The sequence below is a fragment of the Mobula birostris genome, chromosome 2 (genome assembly GCF_030028105.1).
Source record: "Mobula birostris isolate sMobBir1 chromosome 2, sMobBir1.hap1, whole genome shotgun sequence".
Taxonomy (NCBI): domain Eukaryota; kingdom Metazoa; phylum Chordata; class Chondrichthyes; order Myliobatiformes; family Myliobatidae; genus Mobula; species Mobula birostris.
The window spans coordinates 131,437,734-131,451,286 of record NC_092371.1 but is presented as its reverse complement, the minus strand read 5'-3'; the positions used below and the strand labels follow the sequence as shown (position 1 = coordinate 131,451,286).

Sequence of the window (13,553 nt, the reverse complement as noted above, 5' to 3'; positions counted from 1 at the left end):
TATCAGTAAAACAGGTCATTTCTCTTCACTGTTTCCAGAGATGTGGTGCTTTTACAAATCTCAGTTAAATATATTGCACCATCTCCATTGCTCCAGGGTATATCAGCTCATCCACAGCCACAAAGCCGTAGCCTTATGTACATCCTCTTGGACCTGCTCTGCATCCTCTCTGGTCCTGTGTAACAGTGTCCACCACTGCACAGCCATGCTCTAACCAACAGTTTGTTCCAGCTTCCCTGTTCCTGCCTCTAGTGGCCAGGGCACAGAATGGAGGGACCCCAGATGTTTTCTTCACCACTTTGTCTGAGATAAAAGTAGTGGGAACAGTTGGCATGTCATGCAGCACCTGTAGAGAGACAGAGAAGGAGCAAAGATAAAGTTTCAGGTTGATGACACAGAAGCAGAATGAATGATGAGTGGATGGGAGGTCTTTGAACTGAAAGGGTAACTCTGTTCCTCCCTCCACAAATGTTACCTGAACCACTGATTTCCAGTTTTTGCCATTTCTTCAACTGCTTGTCCACCCTCTGCTGCACTTGTAGACTCAACTTGTATGGTGGGAGGGAACCACTCTCCCCCACCCCGATCAACAAATTGGGTCACTGGGTTATTGATTGTGCAACATCACCAATCCTGAAATCTGTCTGTAGACTGTCTCTGCACACTCCCATAAAGTGTCTCTGAACAATCAAACACCATGGATCTATCTGACCCCATGGACCCCAACCACACCCCAGAAATAACTGCCTCTCCCCATGAACCCCAATTATCCACCGGCAGGAACTGTGCTCCCATCCCCAAGGACTCTATCCCAGAGACTCCAGTCATTCCCAGCCTCATACGCTTTAACCAGCCCTCTGGAGATCCCATGTCCCCAAAATCTATCCACACTCATGGAATTCCACCTGCCCATGGATTTCAAACTGGACCCCGACAAAGACCTCAACTGTCCCCCTTCCTTTGATTCCTACTGCCCCCACAGACCCCAATCCTTCCAGCCTTCACCTGTTCTGGAACTCGGAACCCCTCACTGGCCAGCCGGACTCCACCCAGAACCAATAAAACCCTCATACACCTTAGCAAGTTCCTAAATCCCTGTCTCTTTGAACCTTAGACATTCTTGAGACCTCTACTATCAATAGCTCCAGCCCCACCCTAACTACCCAACCCTGCAACCCTACGAATAAGTTCACATCACAAACATGCCCAGTCATTAGTTATGTGGTTTCCAATATTGATCCCTCCAGTGGGTCGCATCGTGAACCCATTCTCACTTTCCTGTCCAATGGACTCCCTATCTCTGAAATATTCAATGTCTATTTCTTAAGAGTTAACTCCTTTGAAGTTTGAATGCAATCTAGTCCATTACACAAACCAACCTCTCCTCTTCCGACTCTGTCAGCACTTTGCTCTGCCTTGGCAAAGCTGTCAACATAATTAAGTATCCCTCCCAACTTACTCTTCTCTCCTCTCCACTCCCATTAAGCAGAAGATAGAAAAGCTTGAGAACAGATACACCAAACTCAAGGATGGCTTCTATCTTGTTGTTATCAGACCCTGGAACAGACTGCTACAGTTGAACCCTTGATCTACAATCTGCCTTGTTACAGTCCTTGTACTTCACCTACTAACATAACACTTTCTCTGTAACTGTAACTCTATATTCCCATTGTTTATTTTTGTACTACCCGATGTACTTATTTTTGCAATGATCTGTCTGGATGGAATGAAAACAAAAATTTTTAACCGCATTTCAGTACATGTAATAATGATAACCAAACATAACATCCATCCAGCCCTTTGTGTGCCCCACTCAGGGATCTGAGCCCAGTGGCCTGAGCTCACAGAGACCCCAGCCCCACCAGAGAAACTAATTTGACACACACCCACTTCCATCCCTGGGGAATTCCACCCCCATCCCATAAACTTTGGACCCCAAGTACCAGACACTTTCATTGAAAGTGGCATCACAAGTCGATGTGGTGAAGGTGTTTGACAGGCTAGCCTTCATCAGTCAGGGAATGAATATAAGAATTGGGAAACTATAATGCAGTTATACAAGATGTTGATGCGTCCACATTTGGAGTATTATGTACCGTTTTGATCACCGTGTTATAGGAAAGATGTTATTACAGTACATAGAAAGGGTGCAGAAAGGTTTAGCAGGATGTGGCCTGGACTTGGGGTCTGAGTTACAAGGAGAGGTTGCATAGACTAGGACTCCATTCCCTGAAAAGTAGGAAATTGAGCGGTGACCTGTTGGGGATATATAAGATCGTGAGGGTTATAAGTCTTTTTCCCAGGGAGGGGATGCTAAAAAGAAGGCAGCACAGGTTTAAGACCAGCACGAAGAAATTCATAAAACACATCAGAGGCAGCTTCTTCACACAAAAAGTGGTGAATATTTGGAATGAGCTGTCAGAAATTGTGGTAAAGGCAGGCATATTAGCAACATTTAAACATTCTCTGAATAAGAACATGGATGGGAAAGGTTTAGAGCTGATGGGCAGATGAGACTAGCTTGGTTGTTAGCATTGATCAGTTGGGCTGAAGGGCCTGTCACCCCACATGATCCCCTAAATCTGTTCACACCCACATATCCTAGCTGCCCCTCCCATACACTCAAACTGGATCCCTCCATGGAACCCCAGCCATGCCCCTTTTCACATCCCTCTACTGACCCCACATACCCCAACCTCCTTCCAGCCATCACCTGCCTTCCAACCCTCTGAATCCCTCACTGTGCCACAGCACCCCACATTGGGCTGCACCCACCCAAATGGACTGATTCCCACTGGAGAAGCTGGGTGTCCCGATCTCCAGCGAGCCTGGCCCCAGTGTGCCCCAGAAACTCAATTGGCTGACCACTTACCATCCAGGATATTGATGCTGGGGCACATTGAGGCTGTTTCTTCTGTTGATGGGCTGTTGACCATCTCCTCCGTCATCGGGTGGGTTGCAGCTGTGTCGAAGGACATGGACGGTGAGGACCCCTCCCACTCCTCTGTCCCCGTGCACTCCAGGTGGCCAGGCTGGGAGGGGGCTACTGGATTGGCGGCGAGAAGTGGGTCAGAGACGCGCCCTGGGTAAGCGGGGGGATTCTGGTCGGATGCCTGGGGCACCTGCTCCCCCTGGGCCACAAGGGCTGTGACCTGGGTGTCCGGTTGCTCAATGGTGCAGTGGCACACTGCCTCCTCGTAGGTGGGTAACACGACGGGCACTCCCTCCACCACCACAAAACTCGGGCTCCCCGACCTCTCCACCTCACCACTGAAACACAAACTGGGCTCCTTAGAACCAGACTGCTTATACACCCCTCTCCACATCCCCTCCTCTTCCCCCACCCCCCCCCACACCCCACTGCACTCGACTGGGACAATTCTGGCTCCATTTCAGGTCGTCTATTTGAGTGTTCAGTTATTATGACTGAAAGTGACACAGCTTCTGCCTCAGAGTGCCAGAGACCCAGGTTCAGTCCCAACCTCTGATAGTGTCAGTGTGGAATTTACACGTTCTCCCTGTGGGTTACCCCTGGTGCTCCAGTTTCCTCCCACATCTGTAGTCCATAGAGTGAGTGGCAGAATTGTCACACAGTGGAGCAATTCAGAAACAATCCCTTCAGCTTTCCAGGTCCATGCCAACTTTACACCATCTACACTAACCCTATTCACCTGCATTAGGACCTATTCAAGTACTGGACCAATGCCTATTAGATGTCGTAACTGCACAATTCTACCACCTCCTCTGGCAGAGTGTTCCAGATATTAACCACTCAGGAGTCAGGGAATTGAGTAAAGAAGTTGGGAAGGTTATGCTGCAGTGGTATAAAATGTTGGTGAGGCCGCATTTGAAGAATAGTCCTCAGATTTGGTCACCCTACTATAGAAAACATGACATTAAGCTGTAAAGTGTGCAGAAGAGATGTATGAGGATGTTGCCAAGTCTAGAGGACTGAGCTATGGAGGGAGGTTGAGCAGGCTAGGATTTTATACATCAGAATGTAGGAAAATGAGGTGAGATGTTATCGAGGTGTTTAAAGTTACTAGAGGCATAGAGATAGTGTCTCCATCTTTTCTATCAGGTTTAGGGAATCAAGAAGCAGAGGGCATAGGTTTAAGGTCAGAGGAAAGAGGAATCTGAGGTGCAACTTTTTTTCCTAGAGGACAACCCTGGGATGTATATGGTCAGTGTATGGAACGAGGTGCCAGAAAAAGTGATTGAGGCAGGTACATTAACATTTACTGGATTCTTATACAAGCATATGAATAGGGAAGGTTTAGAGGAATATGGGCCTGGCACGGGCAAATGTGACTAGCTTAGGTTGGAATCCTGGTCAGCATGGACCAGTGGGGCAATGTGTCTGCTTCCATGCTGTGAGACTCACGATGCTTTTCCAACTGTGCCAAAGGGCCTGAGACCTGAACCACCAATTGTTTCTTGGTCGGCAAGGACCAGTTGGGCCTATTTTCATAGTGTATGACTGTATGACACTGAAAAATCTTATCCTTTGGATTCCTTTGAAAGTCCCCCTGGGTAAAATAGGCCCCCTGGCTTTGATTTAGCGTTTAATGGACAGCATAGTTCCTTTTTTTTGGCGTGTGCCTGTGTGCATGCGAGTCTATGCATGTGCATCTGCGTGTGCGTGCGTGCGCAATGACGTCTTTTTCATGGCTTTTACAAGGCGCGGAGCAAGAGAAGAGACTGTGTGGCGCATCACTCCTCACACAGGCGTTTTTGCAGTACTTTCCCTTTATTTTACAAGGTCGAGTTGCGATCTCAACACTCAACCCGGCACAGATGGAAAGCATATTTGGGAGTGGACCCAACTAGTTTCGAACCCGGGAACCTCTGCTCCCGGGTCTGGCGCCGATGTTGTTGTGTTACCAGCCGGCCTCAGACAGCATAGTTCCAATAGCCAAAGGGCCCACTTCCATGTGGTGTGACTGTGCAGCAAAGTTCACTCAAAACTTATCAACTTTCAGATTCTGAAAATCAAACAAAAAAATCTTCAAACTGAAAATCTGCAAGAATAGAAATTGCTGGGGGAAAAAATCAGCAGATCATCCGTTTAAAAAAAAAGAAGAAACTGTTAACATATCAGGTGAAAGACCTGAGAAGGAAAGAAAACAAGATGACCCAAGAGACTGCAGATGCTGGAATCTGGAGGAACACAAATTCTAAACACAGGAGATTCTGCAGATGCTGGAGATCCAGAGCAACACACACAAAATGCTGGAGGAACTCAGCAGATCAGGCAGCATCTATGGAAATGAATAAACAGCCAACATTTTGGGCCGAGACCCTTCTTCAGGACAGGAAGGGGGAAGATGCCAGAATAAAAAGGTAGGGAGAGGGGAAGGAGGACTAGCTAGAAGTTGACAGGTGAAGCCAGGTGGGTGGGAAATGTAAAGGACTGGAGAAGAAGGAATCTGCTAGGGGAGCAGCGTAGACCATGGGAGAAAGGGAAGAACGGGAGACAACTGGAGGAGACGATAGGCAGGTGAGAAGAAGAGGTAAGAGGCCAGAGTGGGAAATGGAAGCAGAGGGAAGGCGGAGGGGAAAAACAGAAGGAGAAATCAATGTTAATGTCATCAGGTTGGAGCCTACATAGATGGAATATGAGTGTTGCTCCTCCACACTGTCAGCAGCCTCATTGTGGCAAAAAAGGAGGCAATGGACTGATATGTCAGAATGGGAATGAGGATAGGAACTGAAATATTTGGGCACCAAGAAATTCCACTTTTTGTGGATGGATCTGAAGAAGAGTCTTAGTCTGAAATGTTGACTACTTATTTAATTCCAAAGATGTTGCCTGATCTGCTGAGTTCCTCCAACATTTTGTGTGTATAACACACAGTCTGTTGGAAGAACTCAGTGGACCAGACAGCATCTGTGGAGGGAAATGGACAGTAGACATCTGGGATTGATGTCGTTCATTTGGGTGAAGGGTGTTGGTTCAAGATATCCATTTCCCTTCACAGCTTCTGCTTGACTCACTAAGCACAGAAATGGGCCATTTGGCCCATCTAGTCTGCGCCAAACCATTAATCTGCCTAGTACCATCAACCTATACCTTGACCATAGACCTCCACACCCCTCCCATCCATGTACCTATTCAAATTTCTCTTAAATGTTGAAATCAACTCCACATACACCACTTGCACTGCCAGCTCATTCCACACTCTCACCACCCTCTGAGTAAGGAGGTTCCCCCTTATGCTCCTCTTAAACATTTCTCCTTTCACTCCTAACCCATGACCTCTAGTTGTAGTCTCACCAACCTCAGTGGAAAAAGCCTTCTTGTATTTACACCATCTATACCCCTCATAATTTTGTATACCTCTATCAAATCTCCCCTCAATCTTCTACATTCTAGGGAATAAAGTCCGAACCTATTCAATCTTTCCCCATAACTCAGGTCCTCAAACCTTGACAACATCCTGGTAAGTGTGACCAAAACTGCACATGATACTCCAAATTAGGCCTCACCAACATTTTATACATCTTCAACATAACATCCCATTTCCTGTAGTCAATATTTTGATTTATGAAACTGGGAGGAGAAGATGGTGGTGCGACGCGGCTCACAGCGGCCACTCCAGTGGTGATGTCTGTTATTTGTCAAGTAGGGTGCCGTGCACAATCCTGATTTGATGGAGACAGATGTGACAGCACGGAGGAACATCTGGTGAAACTTCTGAAATGCCTGCTTCGCTGCTGCTGTTACTGTGTGGTCCAGAATCTCCAGAGAAGGCCCCGAGTCCTCGGCTTTGCTTGTTGCTCGGCAGCCGGGGTGGGGTTGAAGCGCTCGACAGAGGATGGTGCTTGGAGAGGCTGCGTCGGAGGGGCTGGTCGGAGGCTCGAAGTTTTTGGACGGACTCAGAGTCCGCTGCGGGCGGATGCTTCCAGTGGTGCCACATCAGCAAGTTTGCAGCGCTTTGAGGTTCATGGCAGGGTGAGTTTCTCCCTTCTGCCACCTGTGTGAGATGATGAGTCTACTGGGACTTCGAGACTTTTTTTTTTACTGTGTCCATGGTCTGCTCTTTATCAAATTATGGTATTGCTTTGCACTGTTGTAACTATATGTTATAATTATGTGGTTTTGTCAGTTTTAGTCTTGGTTTGTCTTGTGTTTTCTTGTGATATCATTCTGGAGGAATGTTGTATCATTTTTTAATACATGAATTTCTAGATGACAATAAATGAGGACTGAGAGTCCTCATAATCTAAAAAAAAAAGCAACACCTCACACTTGTCTGCATTAAATTCCATCTGCAACTTTTCAGCCCATTTTTCCAGCTGGTTCATATCCTGCTGTAAACTTTGATGGTCTTCCTCGCTGTCCACCACAGCCCAAATCTTGGTGTTTATCCCCACAAATTTGCTGATCTAGTTTACCACATTATCGTCCAGGTTGTTTGATAGACAACAAACAACAATGGACCCGGTACCGATCCCTTTGGCATACCAGTAGTCACAGGCCTGTAGCCAGAGAGGCAATCATTTACAACCACTCTTTGGCTCTTCCACAAAGCCAATGTCTAATCCAATGTACTACCTCATCTTGAATGCCAAGCAACTGAACCTTACTGGCCAACCTCCCATGCGGGACCATGTGGTAGGCCTTGCTAAAGTCCATGTAGACAACATTACTGCCTTACCTTCATCAACTTTCCTGATAATTTATTTGTAAAACTCTGCAAGATTGTTTAGATACGACTTACCACGTACAAAGCCATGTTGACTATCCCTAATCAGTCCATGTCTATCCAAATACTTATATGTCTGGTCCCTTAAAGTACCTTCCGATTACTTTCCCACGACTGATGTCAGGCTCATCAGCCTATAACTTGAGTTCTATCAGCAATTTATTTCAATAGAAAAAAAAGTTAGTTTAGATAGCAGAAAAGGTGGAACAATGGGACTGTCTGTAATGGGGTGTGATGATGTGGTCATTCACTGGACTATCAAGCTACTTTGTTTGTGCAATGTGTTTCTAATGTTGTGAAATTTGGTTGATGCCCAGTAAAACCAGAGTATGAAAATGAAGTAAAAAGAGAAAGGAGGACTGGAAAGTAAAAACACCCAGTCCTGATACAAATAGAAACTGGGGAGTTACTGTATCTGAAATTGGAGAATACAGCATTGAGCATCGCAGACTGTACTGTGCCAAAACAGTTTATGAGGTGTTGTTCAAGCTGCACTGGCCTCTATGTATCAGTGCTGAGGTCACGGACTGATTGGTCACAGCAGGAGTGGGATGGGAAGTTAAAGTGCCAGACAAGAGGGAGATCGGGGTCACCCTGCAGATTGGGTACAGGTGTTCCACAAAGTGATCACTCAGTCTGTGAATACAGTTCACTCGATGAGAAAAAGTACAAGTGAATGCTGCTTCGTCTGGAAGAACTGTCTAGATCTGAATAGTGGGAAGAACATAAAGGATAGAGAGAACATCTCCTGAGGCTGCAGGGGAAGTGCATGGGACCAGCAATGATGGGTGGGGATGATAGATAGATAGATAGATATACTTTATTAATCCCGAGGGAAATTGGGTTTCGTTACAGCTGCACCAACCAAGAATAGAGCATAAATATAGCAATACAAAAACCAGAAACAATCAAACAACAAAATGCAAACTATACCAGATGGAAAATAAGTCCAGGACCAGTCTATTGGCTCTGGGTGTCTGACCCTCCACGGGAGGAGCTGCACGTTCGATGGCCACAGGCAGCAACGAACTCCCGTACCGCCCAGTGTTGTATCTCGGTGGAATGTGGCCGAAGTCCAACAATAAAAATTTCAATATCCGGTCTACAAACCGGATGCAAGAGTGGAGTAGGGAAGAGTGGATTGTAAACAGAGCAATCCAAAATGCTGGAAGGGGAGGGAAGTGCTCTATTCCGTGGCAGAGGGGAAACCTTAGTTCAGAAAGAAGAAAGGCATTTCAAAGGCACCTTGGTGGAAAGTCTCACTATCCAGAGGAACAATGCAAGAGGAACGATGAAATCAGCAGAATGGGATGGAGACCTTACAGGATGCAAGGTTCTACCTGTGAAAAGCATGAGTAAAGGATTTGGCCAGCAGATTTCAGATGTTGTTGTGCATTGTTTACAATGAGTGAAATCCTGAGAATTGAAATCTAGAGGCCAAGAAACTATAGATGCTGGAATTAGGAGAAACACACAAACTGCTGGAGGAAGTCAGCATGTCTGAGGAAAGGGATGCACAGTTGAGACCCTTCATCTGGATCCAGGGTCTAGGCTTGACTGTCCTATAGCTCCCTCAGTCAGATTCTCACATTCAGACTTCCCACATAAAGTGCTGCTGGCACCACCCAACTTAAACCACCCAGGTGATGCCACCCAGTGCTCCATTCTCAGCGAAAGGCCTGTTTCCTGAACTAACCACTGTCAACATCTGTCTAAAGACAACAGAACTGCATTTAAATTGCTTCCTGCTTTCTCACTGAGCAGGCAGAAAGTTACTTCTACAATATAAAGCGGATTAACTCTTAGAATGAGTGGAGGGGCAGTTAACCTTCTCCTTAAACCAGGTGTAGTTACTCAATAAACATGGCCCACTTTCCTAGTGTAGCCCTAGTTTCTACTTTAAGACACTCAGTTCCAAATTTCAAATCTATTACAACACTGATCACTCTGGAAACATCAACCAAAGGAGACAAGATGCACCAGTAAAAATCATAATGATTGCATTATGAAATCTGAAATAAAAAGTCAGTGCTAGAAAGACTCAACAGGTCAGTCAGCATCTGTAGTGAGAGTAAGAGTCAGGGGAGGGTAGAAAGGATCGGCAATGATTGTATGGCGGAACAGACTCGATGGGCCAAATGGCCTAATTCTGTTGCTATGTCTTATGGTCTTGTTCAAACTGGGAAAGAGGGAAAAGCAAGTATCAGAAATGCTGGAAGCTCTCCAAGGTCCAGCAATATTTGTGGAGAGAGAAGCAGTCAATAGGTCCAAGGCCCTTTGTTAGAACTGGGAAAGCAAGGGTCATAGAGTCATACAGCATGGAAACAGGTGCTCAGCCATGATGACCAATGCTCAGCCACTCTCAATTGTCTGCACTTGACCCATTTTTATCTGAACTTTTCCTGTCCACGTACTTGTCCAAGTCAGCAAATGTTATTGTACCAGCCTCAGCCACTTCATGGCAGCTTGTTCCAAATACTGACCACCCCTTCATGAAGAAGTTAACCCTCAGGCTCTTTTAAATCTTTCCTCTCTCAGTCTAAATCTATGCCCTCTAGTTTATGGTTTGCTTTCTATGGAGAAAAAGACTGGCCATTCTAGTCAGAGGCAAATTAGTTTTCAGCAGGACAGATGATAGGATGTGCCACCCTGACTTGGAAATGTACTGGTCATCCTTTACAGTCACTGGATCTAAATGTTGGAATCACTCTCCAACAACTGAAGGACTGCAGTGTGTCAATGTTGCTTTCCACCATCAAAAGGATAAGTACATAAGACAGGAGAAAAATGCCAGGCAGTAGATGCACCCAGCTTCCCCTTACATGGATGAAGGCCATCTTCTGCTCAGATCCACAGTCAGTTCGCAGATTGATTAGCATCTGTGACCTGTTCAAGTTGACATCTTGGGCCAAAGTCAATTATGGTGAGGTGAAGCAATGCTCCTTGCTGACTGGCTGGACTAATCCGATGTCCCCTTCACCATCAGGTCTGATTACCTGAAGGTGCTGCAGCTGGAGTGGATTATGAAGGCTAAACAGAAGTGGGTCTGTGGCAATGTCAATAACTGGGAAGAACTTGGTTGTCAGGAGTGAAGTACTCTCAGGGCTGCTATACTTGGTACAGGTATAGCCTTTTCCCAGCTCTTCTGCTTAGGAATTGCTGGGGCATCTTCCAGTTCTTTCAAAGGTTCAAGATGGAGAAAGTCTGACAGGCCATGATGCACACCCACACAGAATGGGGACAAAGGTTGACCTCATCCTAATGACCACTTTCAAATGTGGCTGCATCAGATTGTGTGTAGAATCAAAATATTTAGGCACCACACATCACAATGTGCTGAGGTTTTGCCTGTTCCTGGTGTTGTGGGAGATAGGACTGGCCCTGTTGCCACACCACCTGTCCTTCATGGACGAGTTGTTCAGAACAAGCATCTTGTGATCATAAATCCAATATAAAATGGTCAACATAGAACATCCTGCAAATACTGTGGGGCAGGTACTCGATGGAGACTGTGGGGTGATTGCCCAAGGAAATTGTCCAAATCATCTGGCAGAATGCCTTATCAACAGAATTTACCACCAGCCAAATGAGGTCTTGGTACATATTGATAAGGAGGGGCCTTTACAGTCAGATCCTTCCACAAAGGTAACATAACCTTGGACAGCTGTGGTGGGTAAGAGATGGTCACTCACCTCTTTGTTGATTTAATATGGGGCTGTGAGGAAAGATGCAAGGATTTTTGTTTCCGTCCATCCCAAGCAGCTGTGTAACAGAGGACTGTCCTATCTATGGGCTGTTCCTAGGGGCACACAGTGAAGCAGATATCAGATGCTGCTGGAAGGTCATCAACTCAATGAAAGATGTCCTTTGATCTGGCCGAAACTTTTTTGTGCAGAGTACCCGGGTGGCCATCCCCCTCAACAACAGGTACATCACTTTGGATACTGTCGTGGGGGATGACCTAACAGAGGAAAGTTGCAGTGGTTGGGTCTCTGACACTGAGTCTGCCTCTGTGACTCAGAGGGAAGGGAGGGAAAGAGGAGAGGCACGCTGTGGTGATAGGGGTTTCATTTGTGAAGGGAAACAGACAGGAGGTTCTGTGGGCGTGTTTGAGATTCCCAGATGGTATGTTGCCTCCCGGGTGCCAGGGTCCAGGATATCTCGGATCGAGTCCTCAGCATTCTTAAGTGGGAGGGCGAACAGCCAGAAGTTGTGGTCCATATAGGTACCAATGACATGGGTAGGACGAGTGACAAGGTTCTGCATAGGGAGTTCAGGGAGTTAGGTGCTAAGTTAAAGGGCAGGACCTCCAGGGTTGTGATCTCAGGATTGCTATCCATGCCATGTGCTAGTGAGTCCAGAACTAGGAAGATTATACAGTTTAATACATGGCCAAGGAGTTGGTGTAGGAGGCAGGGCATAAGATATCTGGATCATCGGGCTCTCTTGCAGGGAAGGTAGGAGCAGTACAGAAGGGTCAGTTTGCACCTGAACTGGAGGGGACTGAAAGGTTTGTTAATGCTGCAGGGTGAGGTTTAAACTAGAGTTGCAAGGGGATAGAAACCAGAATGCCAGAACAGTTAGAGGAGAGTTGGTGGAGGCAGATACTGGTAAGACTTCAGACAAAGTTAGGAATCAAAAGGTTGAGCGTGGTGGGACTAGTGTCCTGAGCTGCGTATATTTCAGTGCAAGAAGTATCGTAGGAAAGGCGGATTATAGTGCTGAAGATGAGGTAGCTGGTTTACAAACAGAGCCCATGTGCAGTGATGATAGGGCATAATTGCAGTCAACAGGATGAGTTGCAACATAAAAGGCGGACAAAATCAAAAAGGGTGAATGCAGGGCTTAAGGTGTTGTATTTGAATGTGCACAGTATATGGAATAAAGTAGATAACTTGCAGCACAGTTGTGGATTGGCAGGAATGATGTTGTAGGCATCACTGAATCATGGTTGAAAAATCATCTTCGGGAGTTTAATGTCCAAGGATATACATTGTTTTGAAAGAAGAGGCAAGAAGGTAGAGAGGGCAGCGTTGCTCTGCTGGTAAAAAAATGAAATCAAATCATTAGAAAGAGGTGACAGTGTCGGAAGGTGTTGAAACATTGTGGATAGAGCTAAGGAACTACAAGGGAAAAAAAGACCCTAATGGGAGTTACATACAGACCCCAAACAGTGATAAGGATGTGGTCTACAAGTTACAATGAGTGATATAAAATACAAGCCAAAAGGGCAATGTTACAATAGTCATGGGGGATTTCAACATACAGGTAGATTGGGAAAATCAGGTTGATGCAGGATTCCAAGAGGGGGACTTTCTAGAATGCCTATGAGATGGTCTTTGAGAGCAGTTCGTGGTTAAGCCCACTAGAGGATAAACTATTCTGGATTGGGTGTTGTGTAATGAACCAGAGTTGATTAGAGAGCTTAAAGTAAAAGAACCCTTGGGGGAAAGTGATCATAACCCTTGGTGAAAATTCACCCTGAAATTTGCGAAGGAGAAGCTAAAGTCAGCTGTATAAGTATTACAGTGAAGTAATACAGAGACATGAGAGAGGAGTTGGCCAGAAATGACTGGAAAAGAACACAGCAGGGATAATGGCAGAGCGGCAATGGCTTCAATTTCCGGAAGCAATTCGAAAGGCACAGGATATACACACCCCAAAGAGGAAGAAGTATTCTAATGGAAAGATGACACAACCATGGCTAACAAAAGAAGTCAAAGCCAACATGAAAGACAATGAGAGGGCATATAACAGAGCAAAAGTTAGTGGAAAGTTGGAGGATTGGGAAGCTTTTAAAAACAACAGAAGGCAACTAAAAGGACATTAAGAAGGTAAAGATGG

The 13,553-nt window shown here is 45.9% G+C and overlaps 1 protein-coding gene across 2 annotated transcripts in view; it reads right to left on the bottom strand.

Annotated features, from left to right (window-relative positions):
* Positions 1-261: 261 nt before the first annotated feature.
* susd4 (sushi domain containing 4) overlaps positions 262-13,553 on the bottom strand; it is a 71,639-nt gene continuing 58,347 nt past the window's right edge. For both annotated transcript variants that reach the window (XM_072277639.1, XM_072277642.1), the window contains exons 9-10: positions 2,873-3,270; positions 262-346 (exon numbers count right to left, since the gene is read on the bottom strand). In XM_072277639.1, the coding sequence (XP_072133740.1) occupies positions 336-346; positions 2,873-3,270 (409 nt within the window). In that variant the 3' untranslated portion in view covers positions 262-335. The remainder of the gene's footprint in view (positions 347-2,872; positions 3,271-13,553) is intronic.